Source organism: Athene noctua, chromosome 4, assembly GCF_965140245.1.
Source record: "Athene noctua chromosome 4, bAthNoc1.hap1.1, whole genome shotgun sequence".
In the NCBI taxonomy this organism is placed as follows: domain Eukaryota; kingdom Metazoa; phylum Chordata; class Aves; order Strigiformes; family Strigidae; genus Athene; species Athene noctua.
In genome coordinates, this window is record NC_134040.1 from 75653978 (window position 1) to 75674911 (window position 20934).

A 20934-nucleotide genomic window follows, 5' to 3' on the forward strand; every position below is an offset into this window, starting at 1 on the left:
AAAAGGTATTTACAGTTTTAAACATCCTCATTTTACAGAAGGTAGCATCCTTTTTCCAGGCGGTGATACAGTGGAACAAACAGGTTATTTGACAAGTGATTTTTCAGTTTGGTACTCAGAATAACATTAATACAATTTCTAAGAATACTTATGTTTATATAGGTCTTTATATAATCAATCCCAATTTTACTGTTGTCATTTCCAGTTGTGCGTACTTAACACTGTGAAATAATGAAAATACAATTAGAGGTAAAATGTGAATACTTTGATTTCAGGAAATTTTCCAGCAGCTGTGCAGGACATAGTGGCAAGAAGCATATTAATAAAATAACAAATATTCATCTGCCTTAAATTATCTCTTTTGCCTTACAAATCTTTCCACTACTGAAGCAGATAGAGTGTGTAGTTTGTACAGCTGTTAGCTGGTAGCAGTGGAATTCTAGAACTCAGAAAACCTGTGCTCTTCAGTATGGTAGTGATTAAAGCTTTATTTTACTTGGCATTACATAGCCCTTGCTCTTTATCCTACATCGTACCCAACTTCTGATCCTGTGTCCTCCTGTTTAACATCACATCTCAAAAGCCTCTTTGACTTCATCTGCTCCCTTCAACCTCAAACTCTCTTCATCCTGGCTATTCTTATTTCCTTGAACACCTATTTGCCTGAGAAACAATCAAAGCAGATAATCTTGCTTGTTCTCTTTAAAGCCAGGAGAGAGCAAGCTCATCTGCTCTGAGGGATGAGTAATGGGAACACCACATCACCTCCCTCCTCTCTCCCCATTCTTGTCCAGCTATCTAATTCCACCACCCCTCTCCAAGTCTCTGAGATACTCTTTAATGAAACAGATATGCATAGGTCTATTTATTATTCAAAACAGTAGAATAACTTCATCTAAAGTAGAAAAAAAAAAAAAAAAAAAGGAATTATAGAAAGCTTCAGTCTGAAATTTTGAATATTCTGAATATTTCCATCTGGAAATAAAATTGTAATCTTTCAATAGAAGCATTAGATAACTTTATATATGACTGCCACTTCAACACCTCAGAAAGAAAAATAAGCGAAGAAATAGATGATGATGGGGCAGATAGTTGCCATCCTTCAGGAAGATCTGAATAATCCAGTCATGACTTGACTAGTAATGAGGAAGACTCTTCCATGAAACCAATGAATGCCAGTCAGTATATTTTCAAAATATATATGTGATTATGTATAACACTTTAAAATGTACTATTTAGACTTCTCTACACAACAATCAACACCTTAATCTCATTTAAAAACACAATAAATGGTTCTGAAGACAAATAAAACAGAAACAGAAGGGTTTGTTAATGAACTTAGAATAAACAACTTAAAGGTACTGTTTACTCAGTGCAAATTTACATATTTACTTTTCTAATGGATAACAACTTTAAAGATATAGGTCATTAGCAAAGGCTCTGTGGACCAGCATGCAACACACTTTCTCAAACTGACAACTAATAATGATATAAAACTGAAATTTTTTCACTGTAAACTGAGTCATTAACTTTCATTCTGACAAGATCTCAAGTTTAGTTATGTATTTCTTTTGAACAGAAACACCTGTAGTAGCCAATTTCTATTGGCTTCAAAAAGACCATATATTTAAAAACTAAGCCATCTCCCACTAAACAGTGTTTATTACTGACTCCAGCAGGAACAGAAGTCTCAGCATTCAGTGAAGTGACAATTTTTAGAGTAAAGCAATGAATAACTGTATCAAGGAGAATGACTCAACCAGGCGGATTAGAATCTAGTGAAAGATCAATCTGCATGCATTTCATTTTCACTCTCTACATAAAGTTGAAAAAGCATTTATTCTTGTATATTAAAATACTAGAAGACAATTACAATTAATATATGAGAGGAAGACAAGAAAATTTCATTTCAAGAACAGACTGAAATCATGTTTCATATTCCTCTTATTTAGCTGCTGCTTAATCATGAAAGACTGTTTTCTGTCTAGTTTCACAAAGGTTCATCTGTAAGATACTTTGATACAATTAGTTTTATTAAATTTTATAGTTTAGTCAAAATTCAATCTAGATAGGATGCTGAAAGTCACTAATAAATCCTAACATCTTTTCTATTTAGATATCCTGTCCCCTTCCTCTTTTGTGGCTTTTCTTTTCCACTAAATCTTTCTTCACTGAAAAAATGTTTAATTTTTTTGAAGGATCATTGCTGCACAAAATTATAATGTTCTATTAATCCTGTGCTTTCTTGAGTCTTTTGAGATAGAAACAAGGCTTATTTTCCTAGCTAAGATAAATTGAAGGATGAGATGTTAATAGGTAACACTGCAAAGAGTTCTTCAGGAGCACAGAACGTGAAATACAATTATTATGCACCACAGGCTTTTTTTTTCTCCCAGAAATATAAGGTTAGGGAACTATTTTTAAGACAGGCACATGAAAAAGCAAGAAAGATATGTGAAAGAGCAAAGGCAATAAAAGTGAAGTTCCCATTTAACATTTTTATCCTAATACTGTCAGACACCTACAAATATTTTTTTTAATCATCAATTATGAGGACAAGCAAGAACAACTACAAGAAGCCAGTATACCTCCTGTACAATCTAAGCCTTATTTAAAATTGCATTAAGGCTGTAATTTACAGTTGAATAGCGTTTTAGAAAGAAATCAAGTATTAATTTATGGATTTCAAATTACACTGAATGAAACATATCTACAGATGATTTGCTCAAAGTATGGAATTACAAGACTGCATGAAATTCAGCACTATACTGACAGACTGAATAGATCTACTTTCATCCTTCCCCAGCTGGATCTTCCAGCGCCTTTGTCTAACTTTGAAGCGGGAAGTGCCTGCAGTAGTTGAGCATGGCTTATGTTGGCATTAGAATATTTCATTACAACAACTTCTATTCTTTTTCCCAAATTCCAAATATCAAGGAAAGGAAACTTTATACATGAAATAGCAAAATACAGGACAATCCTGAAGAAAGCATTTCCCAGATGCCATGATCCATGATGCCCAGCTCTCATTTATCACATATCTCCTGTTCTGCTGGTTTGCTCCACAGCAGGAAAGCTCTGTAGTTCTTCACAGCTACGCCATTGTAATGGGACGCTCTCTAATCTCACATTTCACAGGCAGAAATATCCACCTTGCTGTAAATTATTTCACTGAAGCAGTTCCAGAAAAAGAAATCGAAAAATCTAAGCAAAGCTCAAGAAGCCAATATATATTATTTAGAAGGAGACCATAGATAAAATAAGACAAGTTTAAAAGAAAATTTCACAAAAGTGTTAGGACTTTGGCAGTAACAACAAAGTCTTTTAAATTCTGTTTATAATATGTAAGATCTATATTGGAATTCTGTTATTTAAAAGATTTGTAGTTATTTTCTTATAGTTAACCAAAGAAAATTTCCAGATAATGTATTAGTCTGTCTTTGATATACAAATGATTTTTCTAATATTTTCAAAAGGTTTGAGCTTATGAGCTTTCTAATGTAATATATTATCGAATATGCTAGTGATTTAAAGCAAGGTCACTACAGAAAGTGAAAAACCACTGCTTTAGGAACAGATAGTTGTTATTACCATACAAATAAAAGACATTTGTCTTTTTTACAGCAGTGAATTTTACCTAAAATTGCTGTTATAAGTCCTCTGGTGACTATGGTCAAATACTATTTGGTGAATATTAAATTTGTTTTCATTTTATTATCTTCAATTTATAAGTCTCCTTACTCATTCAGTAAACATGAACTGAATAGCATTAACTCCTATTTGATAAAGTAGTTTACCATTATGTCTAAATTCCAAAATCCCCCCTTCTTAATTTTTTTTTTTTTTTAGAAGAAAGAACATATAAATTTTCACACTAAAGTCACAATAGTTATAAACCAATATATTTTTAAAACTTGAAGATGTCAAAATTAATCCATTGAGGCATTTGTGTACTAATTTAATTAGATTAACTCAGTTATCTCCAAAGGTAAGTCTTTTAGTATTTAAAAAAGGTCACAGTCTCAGGAAGTCTTATTGAGCTCCTGTATTCTTCATTGTAACATGGTGCTAAGAGTGATATATTTTACCTCTGGTAAATAAAAAATTACAAAAGTGAAAAGGTCAGAAGACAAAAAGGTTTGAGACAAAAAAAAAAAATCAAAACAAAGACAAACATATTTGAAGAAAAAAAGAATTGTTCAAAGATATGTATAAGTATCCGTACCATATCTATCCATAAGTATTTATATAACAATCTAGGTTAAAGTTTGTTTTTTCAAAAAAGCAACTGGAGAATTTGGGGTTTTTTTACTGTATCAATTTTTATGGCTATAGCAATTACATCTAGGTTTGGGAAGGCAAAGATGAGTCCTTCAGTCTGGGATTTCATGTATGCCTTTGCAACATCATTGCTCCAGGCGCACCCCTTCACCCACATTTGCATGGGAAACTCCTCACTCACGTATGAGAACAAAGCTGTGTTGCACTCAACAGCTGCTGCAGTGTGTTAAGAGGCCACAGTCAGGATCCCCACAACTGCAATATAGAAGAAATTTTGAAAATGGAAGAATTAGCCACTCTTGTGACCTCATATCATCCATACAAACTGCAAGTAGAGAATCCATTTATTTTGACTGTCAGTATACATCTTTTTGAGGTAGCAGAGGAGCTGCACAGAGCTATAGAAGCAATTTTGACTATCTTAAGAGGTATTTTGAGCAATACTATCACCCTGCCCTGCCTCAACTATTCCAGAGAATATTGTTTATTAAAACCAATCTGTTGGAAGGGAAATGACAATGTTCACAGATTTTTTTTATTTTATTTTTTTAATAATATTTTAGTATTTTCAAGTAGATGTCTGAATTTAAGCTGTTTTTATTTTGAAATTATTTTTATATTAAAAGAGATTTAAATAAAGTAAAAATTAAAATAAAATACACACATAGAACTTTTTGATAAAGCCAGGTGATTTCTCTGACATAATAATTTATAGGAGAGATTGAGATTTCAAAACTTCAGCTGTTTCAAACTAGAAAAGTTGCATACAGAGTGCCCAACTCATGCTCCTTGTATTTTAAAACACTGAGAAAAGAAGACAGGGACCGACTTTGGTTCACTATGCAATTATCCATTGCTGTTTTTCTCTGATGACTTCTAAATAAAGTATCAAGATTAAGATAACCTTGCTACTTTGCCTCTTGCATTACCTGTTCTGCCTGGAGGTACCCGAAGAGTACTGAACTTTTAATTTGTATTATGTATATTAGCTGGATCCCAGACAAGCTTATTCTGATTCCTTTGCCAAGTACATGGACTCTCTCTTTGAATGTGCAACACAGGAAAAAACCTGAGAGCCCTAAACATCATATAGGGAGGTATCCAAATCAAGGATTTGGAAGAGAGCTGTTTTGCAGACCAAATCCTCAATGTATGTGAAACGAAATACACTAAACTATTGAATTTTAAGTGAACTCTAGCTATTCTGATTAGATGACAACAACACTGAAAGCATACCAACAGGCTGACGATTAACTGATTAACTATCCATTACAAAAAAATGCAAGTTAATGGCATTCATATTTTGATGAGAGTTTGCAGTCAGGTGTCACAGAAGACAACAGAAACCAGGACACAAGTTTTCTATTGAATTTTTTGAAAAAATGTTGATTTGAGAATTTCCATTTTATGAACAGGATATTGTCCAACATGGAAAGGTAAAAATTTCTCTGTTTGCTAAGACATAGAAAACATGAGTAAACTGCAAACAACTCATGCATAAAAAGTTCTGATAAAAATATTTGAATTATACATACTTTGCTAATAATATTGCACCACTGTTGGTATGGATTGATAATGTTATATTCCTAGTTTACTAAATACAAATCTTTTAGTCTTTTTCATTACACACAGCCAAATCTAACAGTACCCGAATGCAGAAGAATGCATGAAAGTTCTCTCCAAAGCCAATGATCTCTCCCTTACATGAAAATTTCTGAGCTGTGTATGCTGCAGGCAAACATCATCAGGGAGCATTAAGAAAAGTACTCTAACTGCTATTGTAACAACTATAATTGACTCTAGTTTCACATGCTGCAGAAAAATATCATGGGAAATTTCCAAAATTATTCTCAAATCACTGTTAGTCACTCCACTGCATTCTTATAAAAATTAGAATCTGATATTGAATTTCCTTTTAAATCAGGGAATATATCAGTACATTACATGCAATCTCAGAGAGGTTTTTGCCAATTGCTTTTCAATCGTGGATTAATTGTAATGAGGCTAGGTTACAGCCACTAGCACAGGCAACAAGAATTCAACTGCCTCCAGGGATTTCATCTGCTTCCTGGACTAGCGGAATTCATCCAAAGAGATGATGGAAAAAAAATCAATTTTGAGAAAATGATTCCCTTGCACAGCTCACAAAACTCACTGAACACTGTGAGTTGAGCTGCTTTTTGAATAGCTGGACAATTCCTGGTGGGCAAATCTCAGCGTGGCTGCAGGATGCATGGTCAGGGAGGCAGCTGTGCACTCACTGAGTATATTAAAGGGTAAGTATTTAGAGTACTAGCAGTGCTACAGGATTACTTTAAATATAGCATCCAAAAGACTCCAAGCAGACATTACTGACTAGCTTCCACATTGAGAATGCAGACACATATAGAAGCTAGAGGCAACATCTTTCTTTTACAGTTACATAATTTCTCATATGCCTTTGCTTATCCTTATTCGTTACATACCAAGAGAAGGTTTACACAGCTGAAGTTATACATTAAAAAAAAAATTATTTGCTTTTCTGTGTGGGAAACACTATCGAAATTTATTCATCAGACTCGGAAGTCTGAAAATTCAGGCCACTACGAGTGGACTGAGCTTTACAGACTACTGAAGAATCCAAGTGAAGTAAAAATGTCACACTATTCACACAGACCTTTGAATAGGATTTCAGTACCCACAGTAGAAACTGAAGGAGTCCCTAAGTAAACCAAGAAACCAGGTATATACAAGATCCAAAGTAATTCAGATGAAATGGATGCTACTTTTTCTTTTTTTTAAGGCATCATCTGCTAGCAATTTTTGAGAGCACAAATGGTTCTTTTGCAATAAAATAGACTAACTTAAACACTTTAAAGGCTGTGAATTCAGAATATAACGATAACTTCGTTGATTAGTGTTCAGAGGAAGGATAATGTGTGCAAAAGGAGAAAGAACCCCATTCCTGAAATCGGAGAATTACATTCCTACAGTTCAATGAGACACCGAAGGAAAGTAGCCCAACGGCCTTCTGAATACACTAAAGTAAATATTACCTATAGGCACACAAAGTGGCCTCCAGAAACCCATTATTAGAATCAGTAAACTCACAACTGGATTTTTGGGAAGTTGGCCTGTGTTTGGACTCTGAACCATGGAAGATTGACATATATATAGTAAAGAGCAATTTGCATGATATGAGTAATTGTATAGCTTTATGAGAATGAATTTCCCATTAAAGGGAAGTTCTTCTTGGGAGAAACGCAAAGAAAGAAATTTCCATTTTCCATAAATTGCCAAACATAACATACAGATACTTGTATCTGCTGTCAGGATAGAAGACCTCCACTTTTTTCTAAACATTTAGTTCTAAGTTAATGAACAGGTTACTCTGCTTACATTCTCAAAAAATTTAAATTTCATATACCTAAAATGCTGACAAGAGAGAGCCAGCTAAACAGGGCCAAAACAGCATGATTTTCATCAGACCCTCAAACCAAATAAAACTTTTTTGCAGGTTAGGAAAGAACAAAAACATGGAGGGTTGGCAATACATTTTGCCAAAAAGTTCCAGTAAGCTAGGTAAAAAACATCCTAATGAATCTGCAAGTATACCTCATCTAAAGACAGAATACTTCTCACTTCCACAAAGCACAAATGGCAATAATGTTTTTATGAGCTCATCCGAATGACCTTAAAAGACTTTCTTATGTTTTCACAAACAATTATCTTCTGAGGAAAATCACTCTAAAGACATGAAAAGGTCAATATTTAGATTATGATAAGGAATTTATGAATGCTTCTAAAATTTAGGCATACCTTCAGACAGCAAGTATACATTTCAGATCCACTAGAAAAACATATAATAAATAAGTTAGACTTCAGAAAGTATCTAATGTGTTAGGGCAAGTACAACAAAGGAAAACTGCAAAACACACAGCAGGGTGCATCTTCAGCCAAACGTACTGCATTCTAGTAAAAATCCATTCTTTTGGAGAACAGATGGTATTTCAGCATGGACCAATTTGCAGCTCTGCTGAAGGAAGGTTTTTTGTGGGGTTTTTTGTTGCTTTGTGGTGTGTTTTTTTTTTTTTTATTTTAAACCTTACTACAAATTCATAGACTCCTACCAACAGGCTTCTGAAGAACTGGGCTGGCTCAATGGACTTCAAAATTACACTAAAAAAAGACGACAGCTCATTTTCTAGATGATGCCCACTCCCACACACCTAAAGTTAGGATAGTCAAGTATCACCAAAACATTCGTTCACGTTCTACTCCATATGCAATTTTTGACAGAGTAAACAGCCAGCGCATTGCCTGGCGGTCTGGTACAAAATCTGTGGTGCAGTGTTAAAGGTATGCTGTCACACATGGATTCCCAGCCAGAAAGGCTTCTTCGTGGCCATTACACTGGTGTCCAATGCTAGATAGGCCTCAAAAACCACTGAATATGTTCCAGTTAACTTTGAGACAAAATTTTACTCACATACTTTTTTGCAAAGGATTGTAATTCCTCATTAGAAACATACATAAATTTTATTTTCCTAGTCTCATAAAAATAGGTTAATAAGTATTATTTCTAGTTTGTGTTCTGGAGACCTCTAGGAATGTCTTTTGTGAGGGATAAAGAAAATCTTCCGCTGACTATTGTCCAGCAGAGACTGGATATTTTAAAAGTCATCAACAACACATTACAGGTCTTCATGAGAAGACTACTATTTCTGCAGTCATCAGTGCACTTAGTGTTACAAAGACAAGACAAATACAAATGCAGAAGTTATGTAAAAATAAGATCAGTAAAACAACTACACCAATTGGAACAAACACAAAGCTAACTTGCCTTAAGACACAATTTGGAGCAGAGGAGTGTTGAAATTGCAGAACGATTATTATTTATATTAAAATAATGTTTCAGAATAAAGTCTTTCTTTCAGAGATTCTAAATATTAAGCAAAGCAACTAGGAAAAGCTAATGTGCTGCAAGTTCTCTTGTGTAGAAGAAAAAAGAACTTTAAAAAATCTTCTAGCAAAAACCATGCAACATCATTGTCTCAGTAAATGAAAAACAAATGTACAGTGACCCTGGCCACAAAATATGAATTTACTGCTTGTCAAAAACAGTTAAAATGTTAGAATTTATTTTAGTCTTCATTTTAATTTCTGAATCTATACTCTTGTCTTTCTCTGTGATGTGTTTTAGCTGTAGACATTTGTGTGATCAACTGTAGGTAAGAAAGAGATGTACAGTACTGAAAGTCTCTAGAATCTGCATAATCTAGAAGATTAGTTTTTAAATCTCCAGTAATCCTCAATTTTATTCTGAAACTCTATAGTACTTTATACAACTGTAGAAACACACTTATAGATAAGATTACCTTAAAGAAAGATCCTAAAAGAGAAACACAGGCTGGATAGGTCACCATGATATTTCTCTATTAAAATGCAAATACACACGTGTGTCTTCATGATTTATTCTATGAAAAAAATTTTATCACGAAAAGCAGGGTTACTTGTCAGTGCTTCTCCTACCTGCAGGAGAAGAAAGATAGTAACACTGTTCTTTGCTTTATCATAGGCAGCTGTCAGAGTATAGGTACTCTGCTCTTTACCTCATCCTAACCCCAGATGTTTTTCAGCTAGGATCCCTTCTTTCCTCTTTAGAGTCCTCATAACTAGATTTGCAGTGATATCCCTGGTTATCTTCCCTAGTTACAAAAGTGTTTTCCGTCGATTACATATATCCTGAAACAAAGTACTATGGAAAGAAAGTAAAAAGGCTGTGAAGAAAGTAAGAGGCAGACAGGGATGCAATGAAAAACAAATGCACTCACAGGAGAGGGATATGTAGGGGACAAAACCAAGTCAACAAAAGTTAAATTTTATGAAACGCCTTAGGTCACTTCTTTTTAATTAAAAGCTCTGCTTAAGACCTCATGAGCTTTTATATCTTGCTTTAGGCTCAAGAAGGAAAAAAATCTTAACAAGATGACAAAGCACAGGAAAAATTAGGGAAAGGAAGACTCAGAAAAGATAATCCCAATACTAAGGAATCCATACTCTTTTAATACGCATTGTACAAAACTCCGTTAGTACATTTCAAACATAATTTCATGTTCTCCCCTGAAAAATTTTTGTGCCAAGACCACTAACTAAATTCAATCAGGTTAAAAACCCAATGGAGATCCTTTAGTCCTCTTATTTCAAAATATAATTTTCATATTTTGAGTAATATTAATTATTTAATATAGTAATAATAATAATATATATATTATAACTATATAATTATATAGTTAATATTTTTTGACAATAGTCCATTCCCTGCATTGTCCACATTCACGTCTTTGATATCACAGTGTAAAGTGCTTTGGCAATTTTTTTTCAATTACACATTAACTTACAGCATGCTAAGACAAATTGTCAGTCCAAAATAGATAATAACTTAGCATTTTTTTCTACTGCTTTGCAGATCAAGAAAAAAAGATTCCAGAATGTAAGAGAAAAAGTATGTCACTGAATTGTAAGTGTTAGCGTGATGCTGACAACTATAACTACACATTTAGTTTTGAACCTTTAAAGAAAAGCTTACAGGCTTGCTGTTAATCTAAAAATAACTGATTTTTTTCTTCAGTTAGGTTGATCAGTATTTTTTTTTCTTAAAAAATTCATTCCAAAGAGGCTAGTTTAATGGGAATAAACTATTTTGCTGGAACATATCTGTTTTTATTAAATTTTCTTGACAAAATTTTCTTCTGTCATTTCTACACTGGACCGTCTGCTCAAAAGTATGGGAAAAACGCAGAGAACTACCTTGTGGTTACATTCAAAGTATAGATGTGAATCTATTTCAGAAGGTAGATATTTACTTCTCACAAACTATAGCTAATTTTTCATGGTTTTGTAAACTTGACTACTACTTCTATAAAAAAAATTCTCGAGTCCCAAATCCTCGAGTACAAAGCCTGTTCCCTGATCAGATCTTCTAAAAAAAGTGACCATTCAACATGTCCGAAACAGTGAGACTCATAAAGCATTTGCAGCTCGAGTTCACAGTCAGAAATTACTGTACCACAGTAATTCCCGTAATTATAAATCATGCAGATATACACTGCAGTAAGTTCAGGTATGGTCAGCAAAGCAGTTGTGTCATCACACAGCAACACAAACTCCATAATCCACCTGAAGAACCCACTTGGTTGTTGGCCTACATTATTTCTGGTTTACACTGGTGAGAATATCTAAGGATTTTTTTTATGTGTGAAGCAAGATCAGAGATGTCTCCAAGAGCTGCAGTCATAGTTTAGCTTTTTATTTCTTCCTCCCTTTAAAAGTACCATCAATTTACAACAGGTCCTCTGGACACATCTAGCTAGTTCTTGTATCATGGTGACAAGAAGATTTTGAATCACCACAGACAGTATTCAATCTCAGTCCGCAGAGCAGGTGGGTCACTATGTGGCTTGAATTGAATTTGTTTTTTTATATGTACACTGTAGCTTTTATAGTAAGCTGATTTTCTCTCTCAGCAGGTTGTTTCTTTTTCTGACAAACTGAAAAAGAGTTTTTAAACATTTACACTGGCCAAGGGATAAAGAAAAGCGTAAAACAACTACATTTGATGCAGTTAGTTTAATTTGAGACAGCCTATGCAAAGGTGAAGGAATACTTTAAAGAGAAAATACTTTTTTGTAAGCAAGGGAACAGCAATGGTGGCAAGAAAAGGGAAAACAGAGTTACTACAATAAGAAAATCATCAAATATTTACCTCCCTCAAATGTACACACTCATGGAACTGCACAGACTGAGAATATTTTCCCTATGGTAAGGGGGAATTTTACCTATTGGTAAGGGGGCTTTTAGCACACATTCAGTTCTCAAGCACAGTTTTGCTATCAGATCTCATGCATGTAAGTTATATTTTGCACTAATGACAAATTTTGATGTAATTAAAACAACATTGATAAAGCCAAGATATTCAAAGTAAAAGAAAGGAGACAAAGAATTTAATATAGAATAAAATTATTGCAATCAAATGGCAACTATTTATTCAGTGTTGCTAAGGATGGAAGAACGACTGCTAAGTGACTTTTGTTAATACTTTAAGATTCTTGTTCAGACACACCCAATCAGTACATAAATTATTTAAATTATAAATAATTTTGTAGGCAAAGTGTTGTGTTGGTTTTTGTTGTGTTGGTTTTTGTTTTTATTTTTTTGGGGTTTTTTTAATCTGCAGGAACCAGACACGTTAATGATGTAGTATGTTCAGGTATAACTCATTATCCTTTCCCATTCCCACTTAGCCACATCATGACTTCACATACTTCTTCCTCTTCAAGCTCCAAGCATTAGGATTTTTTTTTTTCCTATGGAGCTGGATCAACAAACTCTTTTTTTTTTTTTTGCACTAGTTCTGATTTTTATCTCATCTGCCAAGGTTGCAGAATGATGTGGAATAAATGAACACCTGCTCTTGAAAAGGAAGCTATCTGAAACACTGGGCTTTGGCAAGATCAGTACAGAATATGCCTGTCACCCAGAAAATCTGTTACAATGGCCAGTTGCCAAGGCATTTGTTCCCAGTGAAGCACAGGTTAAAACTGCCGTCAATAATTTGTCTTTAGAAGACAAAGAATCAAATAAAATGCAGCAGAAGTGGGGAAAAAAAAAACCCAACATTAATAAACCATACATTTGAAAAAATTTTGCAGAGAAAAATATTTGAGGTCCTTTACTACTTCTAAACAGCTAGAAAGAGCTCATTTTTTAAGTGATACACTGAGTAATGATTCAGTCAGAACTATGAGTTTTCCTCCCTGGGGAAGAAAAATTGGTCAACATACTTTGCAACAAAATGATGGCAAAAATCTAGTGCAAGACTTCCCTTAAAGACCTGAATTTTTTAGTGAAGTTAAAAGTATAAAAATATGTTTGCAAAGATATTTTGACTACTTAAATTATTTGTTGTGTTCTGGTAATGAGACATACAGGCTTCCTTGTCTATTCCGATAGATTTACCCCATGGGAGTAGCACGTTACTGGAAATTAGAATCAGATACATTCTAAGGAAGCTTTGAAAATTTTAATTCAGAAAAGTTCACTAAATAATCACATCTTTTAAATCGTGAAATTCTCAAAAATTCCAAAAATCAGCCTTTAGGCATGATAGTATTAGGAGAATCAATAGCAGAAGAGTGATAATATGGGTTTTGATGTGTGTTAACCTTTCAAAAGTTCTAGATGACCCATAAATTTCAAGTGTTTGAAAACTGAATAAAAATGTCCAGAGAACTTAGGAGAATTTACTAGATATTCTCATATATATTGTCATTTACTTATATCCTTACATACGTTAATTGTTCCCCCTTTTAATAAGGAGTTAATAATGTAACACAACAGGACAAAAAGCCCAAAGAAGAAGAAGAAAAAAGTTAAATTCAGCATGGGAAAGAAATAGAGAGAGATGAAATTCAGAAGCAGTAGCCTACATTTCCATTCTCCAAATGTTTAAAAAGCCCAAAACTTGTTTGAGAATACTTTATGTATGACTAAATATTACACACATACAGCTCATCACAAAATCATTGTAAATAAATTTATGTAGCTGAATTTCATCCTCTCAAGGAATCATAGGTTACAAATAATATAAGGGAAGTTAAACATTTATGTTAATTCTGAATGTCAGCATACAAAGAACTGACTAATCCTAAATTATCATCTTTAAATAAAGCATTCAGACAAAGTGAGTTCTTATGCATGGTAATTTCCTGATTGAGCACTGATAAACACCTTCAGAAGTCTTAAGAATTCTATGTGCTAAAAGTAAAAAACTATTTCTGCAAAGAAAAATAGTGGCCTAATAACTAATAAATGTGTATCTCAGCACAAAACATTGAGTAAAATAATTTTTCTGTATCTTTTATAAAAAAAGAAGTGCTGACATACCTAAAAGAAAATCCAAGAATGACTATAGCAAAAACAGGTATCTCCAAGGAACAATTTACTGTGCAATTTTTAAGGAGTGAAAGGACAAATTCATAAGGGAAGTATAATAGAGTCATGTTAACAGGATCCTCTACTTCTGGGGAAGTTATGTCCTTATATCATTTATGAAATTTCTTCTCTCTTGGTACTTGTTTAAAGATAGAGTCTTCTCTGTCAGCATCTTTCAGAAATGCAGCTGTCTTGGAAGTTTGGAAAGTATGTAATCTTCTGGGACCTATTCGGCATCCATAAATGTGATAGAGTCTAAAATTTTGTTTTGAAGACATCGAAAGGATAGGTATTATTCTTTTCTGTTTATAAAGGACAGTATTACAATAAAACAGTAGCTTTCTTCTAAAGATAGTAAAAAATTATACTCTTCCTTAGGTGAACATGGAAGACAAGGGTTGGATTTGTCTTGATGACAGCATCTGGCATATTCAAGACTAAATAATGAGACTGCTTAGATGAGTATTATATTGTCTTCAGCCAATGGTCTGATACTAAAGCTTTAGCAAAAGTCCACAGATTATTTTTTTTTTTTTCCTCTTAGTATTATCACTGTGTATTGGTTTGAGTCTGAGACAGCTCCTTGAAAGTTTTCTACTGATTTCTTCCACAAAATATCTGTGTTTTTGATGACTGAAAACTCAGATCATCGCAGAGTTCAGCTGGGTGTAAGATGCATCATTCGCATGTAAGTCTGTAATAGCCTGTACAAGATTTTAAAGAAAGCAGAAAGTCTTGTACAAGCTAGTAAGAAAGGAATCTGAGTGTCTATCTCCATAATTTTAGGGTAAGGTGGTTTTTATTCCTACAAATAAAGGGGTTTTTTAGAAATGTTATCCTTTATATATTGATTATTGATTTATTTGCTTTATTTGATGTCAAATCCCTGAGGTGAAGCTAAAAGTGGGACTGTGTTGGACTCCCCAAGCCAAGAAGAAAGTTCTCTGTGATAACTGGGATGATTTACAGAATATCCTGCTCTGACCTCAAAAGATGTGGTGCTCTTCAATAACAGCATAGGGGTTAAGAGAGATTTAATGATATTCTTGATAACTTTGGTGAGGAAGTGCCAGAGGGTTTATTGATCTTAAGTAAAGGCTTCCCCTATTCTGGTTAATATACTATTTGTTTGGAGGCAATTAATTACACATGTCCTCCTCTACAGAAGTAGAACACTAAATTTCTCAGTAACCATGAGAGATCAGTAGAGCAGATGTCGATTTTAAAGATAATAGCCTAAAGATATTTCAGAGTTTACAACTGTGCACTTAGCTCAAATTTCAACTTGTATGGATTTCTACTTGCAGCAGCCTTGCCCCTGCCTCGTAAAACTAATTTTATTTTAGTCTTCCAACACCACTTTATCAAACTGTAGATTTGAAGATTTTTTTTTCCCTTTATTTTTCCGCATTTCCAAAGGATTTAAGAACTTCCTACTCAAAACAGTTTTATGGGTCATAACATGGCCTACACAACTATAGATGGTTTGGGGTTTTTTTCCTTGCTTTCCCAGCCATAGCCGCTATAAAAGCAAAGAGGCTCCTGGCACTTCACAAACTGTGAAGAGCAGATTTTGTGCTAACTTTTTTCTTCTTTTCATGCAATTAAAAGAAACACAGTGACATACCAAGCTAGCACAGTATATTGGTTATGTCCAGTGCTAGCTTACTGATGACACAAGTTGTAACGTTCTACTAGATGTCACAAGGCAAGTATAGAAGGAGTAATGTATGCTGAATTTCTCCCCTCTCCCCTTTTATTCTTTTGTTTGTTTGTTTTAACCCAGAATGGAACAGCAGAGTTGTCTGGAACACCTACACTGAATATAGCATATTTGAAATGTGGAGATTTTAATTTCTATCATATGATATAAAATGAGGAAGAAAAGGCATCCAAAAGTTATCTAGGTCATTTGCTACCATAGCAGACAAAGCAATCATACCCAGTGCAGTTATATCAACTTCCTGGTAGATTGATCATGAAACCCCTTGCCAATGGATATTCTGTTACTTCCCTTTAAAATGAATTTATTTGGATTAGCTTTCTAGTACATTCTCATCTAACAGTCATCATTCTTCTCTACTCTTCTAATGGCCAACAAAGGTATATCCTCTCTTATTTCCAATTCAAGAAGATAAGAGAGGAAAAGACTCCAAAAATGGAGAAGCTTCTAAGAATAAAACAGGAATACTTGTGGAAAACAAATCTTCAAGGAAAAAAAAAAAAAAGTCAAGAGAAACGAAGACCAAAGAATTACATTTGTCCCCAAGTACAATGAAGTACATATTTGGTTGAAAGCCTGGATCCAGATAAAGGTTTATCACCATACTATAAATAATGTGTTACATTATTTATTATAATGCCTTATTTTTTGTTAAATATGCAAATTACTTTAAAAGCCTTAGTTACAATCTGTCCTACCTCTTACTGCTGAAAAAACTCAGTAGTGATATAATTTCATGAGATAAATGAAATTTAAGACATGTCTGACATACTGTGTAGTAGCAACCTGAAACATGAAACTCTTGTGTAACATGATAAATACATGACGAAGATAAAAGCAAAGCCAGTGAGACAACATATAGCTTGTTCTCCCACTTCATGCAACATGATTTTATCACCAGCCATTTACTAAGAGTAAATGAGCCCCCAAAATTTTCAGGTTTAAAACATTTCTGTAAGCATGCAAATGTTCTCAGTTGTCATCATTTCTACATCCACTAATTGAGGACATTACTGGTGTGAAAAACTGGGTGTCCAAGATCTTACAAATCAACAATAAGACACAATATTTGGGGTAACTACCCTAATCAGAAACATACTCCTTGAAATTTAGGAAAACTTTTTCCTGTTAATATTTTTCATGGATGTTTATAGACAGACAGCCATAGTGGTTAAATAATTGATTCTACAGCACAGTTGAACATAACAGCAATAATGCTAAAGAATGTTCTGTAGGAATATAACTTCTCAGTTACACAAGAATTAAGCTAATGTTTGAATGGTCATTATTGTTGTGTTGTTATTTACTTGTAAGTCATTGCTACAATAAAACAAAAGAATTATTTTCCTCAAAGTTTTCCCTACAATTACTGCAGAATGGTATTTGAGGTGCCAAAATGTTCCTCCCCATGGCTGGTGCAAAATGTCTGAAAGCCCTGAAAGTATTCTGAAGAGGACCAGAGAGTGAAAAGCTCTTGTGTTTCCCATAGCTGGTGTGTCATAAACAAACAGCTTCCTGACACCTGATTCTTGATGTGTCAAAGCTCTCTTTCTGCATCAGCTGTACTGTAAAACGAGATTAGATGTATAAACTGAAAAAGACAAGAAAGCATCCATCTTCATTGCCAAACGGTATACCGCTAATTTCTGTAATCAGTAATACCCATATTAATCTAGGGTATTTGGTGACATAACAGAGATAAATGCCATGTTGTTTGCTCATCTTTTTGGTAACTTTAGTTTATTCTAATCTCTAAATTTTATCAATATCTTGCCTACCAGAACTGAGAGAGATCCTCACAATAGCATTCTAAGTGTGCAGAGCTGGTGTAATTTTTTTAAAAAAATTTTTTATATGTAGGCATATTCTAATAGAGGATACCAAATGTGGTATAGCCTGTAGTGTCTCCTGAAAGACCCAGGATGTAAAAACTGAAACTTTAGCAATAGCTTTGTTTGCAAAAATTACACATCAAATGCAAGGCGAGATCTGGAACATACAATCATTTCCAAGGGAATTTTCAAAAGGTCACAAAGTGCAGAAAATCTCCCTTGCACAGTCCAAGGAAATGGTCCAATGGAAGAGCTGCTTTATTAAGCTCTCTCTACAGCTGCAACCTAGAAAAAGGCTTCAATACAAAGGAAAATTATTTTCCAGCTGTACTCATTTTTTACTGGGAAATCTGCTGGCAGAATAACGCAAAATGTGTTGAAAAATACTGGGTGAGGAGAAAACATAAGAATCTATTGTTTAATAGAAGAGAAAGATACAGAATCCTTCAAGAGGAAGGAAGAGTGTGGGCTGCATTTTTGCAAGTTGGTAATACACACAAGTTGGGAATCTACTGATCTTTCTAGGATGTTTAAAACTCTGTCAAAACCACAGTAGAACATAAATAGTGTGGATTTGTACAGGCTTCTTTGTACTTCAGGGTATTTTTTTAAAAGGTATTTAGCAGAATAAATACATGCTAGAAGAAAGTTATCATATGTACATTTCTTGAGGCTGAAGATTTTAGGCTTCATTCTATAAAATATAATAAACTACTATACTACATTTTCTATAGCAAATACACAGCAGGACTTAAGAAAACAGCTCCTCAACAGTCACAAAAACCTCTATGTATATCCTCAACTGTAGGAACACTGCATTATTTTGGACTATTTTAGTCTAAGGATTTTGAAACGTTTTTTGCTCCAAAAGCTATCCAGATAGCATCAAACTCCTTCATTTACGGTCTCATTCATTTCTACCTGAACTCACATGATACAGATTGGAGTTACAACAGCCAGTTTTGCTTGAACCTTTTCATACCAGTAGAATGCCTAGGTGAATGCCCAAATACCCCTTCCATTAACTGAAAATTGTAGCTATGGGAATGAACCCCATATTGCACACTTATGACTTAAGGCCATTTTCTTCTAGAAATTTTTCAGATTGAAAAGGAACATCAGAGAAACAATGGGATTAAGCTCTAAATACTGGGAGACAGATAAAAAATCCCATGAAATTAGAACATTTTGTTACTTGATGCCAGTTGCTTCGGCTTAATTCAGAGTATCAACTCTTTGTATGCTTGGAATCATTATACTTCCATAATAAGCTTTTTAAAATGAAAATAGAGCTTTAAAGGAGCTTCAGAGAATATCAGGTAATAATCCCAGATACTGCCAACACTACAAGTTTCCCTGAATATGCTTGCTCTCTGCTTGTGCCCATCTGATATGGCATACCATGCAATCAAATCTGTAGGAAAGAAAAACAAAACTAAATCCCTCACACACAAACAAACCTTCCAAAGACTTTATAAATATTTGTTTTCTCTAGGGACCATCACAAATAGTGGCAATGAGGAAGAACAAAATTGTAATCAGCAAACTTGGGGATTATTTTTAATTTTATTTTGTATTCAGGAATCTGCCTAGAGATAGTAGTTTTATTGTCCCACATAAACAGATGTGAACAGTCATAATGCTTGTAGAAATTACTCATTATCACGTTCATTTAACAACTGCCTTTGCAAATGGCAAGCTATAATGGAAACTGAAAATATAGAATCTGTTTTATACTTAGCATTAATGAAGAGAAAGAAAACATCAGAAACACATTTCTGTACTATATTGATTTAGTAATTAATTTATGAAATAGAAATTCCATGGAAAAATATTTAAGTTCTTTTACTCATATCGATAAAGGTAGAAGACAATGCAAGTTAATCATCAGTCTTTCAGTCAGTGAACACTAACCTAAGTATAATTTGAACAAATTCTGGATCGTTGTTAAAATAAATAAATTTTTACTCATTTCTCATGCTCATTTATTCAAATACGTCATCCTGTAATACTTGACACATAAAAAGTCAGAAGCAGTAGCTACTACCCTTTATATACAATTTCTTAAAGACTAAATTCATAGACAAGCTGCAACTAGCACATCTTTATGCCTGAAATAATTTGACTGAGTTCACTTCAGCTGTCACTGGGGATATGACCAGAATGCTAATTCTCTTTAACACAACCTACTTGTAAGAGCTCTTCCTGTAAAAGCTTAATTTTTCTTGGAATTTAGAATTCAGGAGTGATAGTACAGTGGTTGAAAAAAAAAAAAATCCTAATAAAGTACTGACTGCCAAAATACTGGCAAAGATCTTATACACTCACTTGATGTCAGTGGGCTCTTCTGTAAAATTCTTTGGACATCAGCTATAGTTCTAATGCGCTAAAGCAATGCACATTGTCAAACACACAAGCCTGTACAGTTATAAAAGTCACAAAGGATGTCTGTACGATATAAAGACTCCATCTGAGATAAATGAAGATTGCTTACTGTAAGTCAATGAAAAACTTTAAGATACAATCAGTGTTTCATTAAGCATTCATATTTCTCACATAATATGAAAACAGAAATGACAACATATTACTTACAAGTACATTTTTGTATTTATAAGGAACTAGAAAAAAATGAGTTTTGGTTGGACTGATTATTCTTACACAATATGTAAATGTTTCCTTGCTTCATCAACTACAGCTTAAACTGTTGAAAGAAGAAATTTGAAAGGATAATAATGTGATCTATCTTAATTGTATTTTCCAGTCCAGAGGTGTGTGAATATATTTCTTCACTAAAGTGTTTCAGAACTCCAAGAGAAGACAGTTACACAACATGTTATCAATGAAATTACTGATGTGAATTAATTTCTGCATAGTTGATTAATGAGGGCAAAAATTTTCTTAATTTTTCATATGCAGTTATTAAAAGTCTAGTATCATCACCTTCTTTTAAAACACCATTACACCTTTAGGCCAAGGCTCAAAGGAACTTTAGGAGATTTCTTCCCCTCTACTGACTCCAAACACCATCCAAGCTCTAGGGAAGGGCAGAGACGCAGCAAACACCAAGGGACTGGGTCAGTCTGCAGGAGGTCCAACTACAGATATTTTAGGAGCATCAGCACCTGT

At 33.9% G+C, this 20934-nt stretch overlaps 1 protein-coding gene across 2 annotated transcripts in view; it reads right to left on the reverse strand.

Moving 5' to 3' along the window:
• The window catches only part of GPM6A (glycoprotein M6A), a 127105-nt gene that overhangs the window by 53890 nt on the left and 52281 nt on the right, over positions 1-20934 (reverse strand). Inside the window, exon 3 of one of the 2 annotated variants that reach the window (XM_074905779.1) lies at positions 11134-11170. The exons of the other annotated variant lie outside the window; for it this stretch is intronic. Within the exon in view, the coding sequence (XP_074761880.1) occupies positions 11134-11170 (37 nt within the window). The remainder of the gene's footprint in view (positions 1-11133; positions 11171-20934) is intronic. 2 annotated transcript variants of the gene reach the window in all.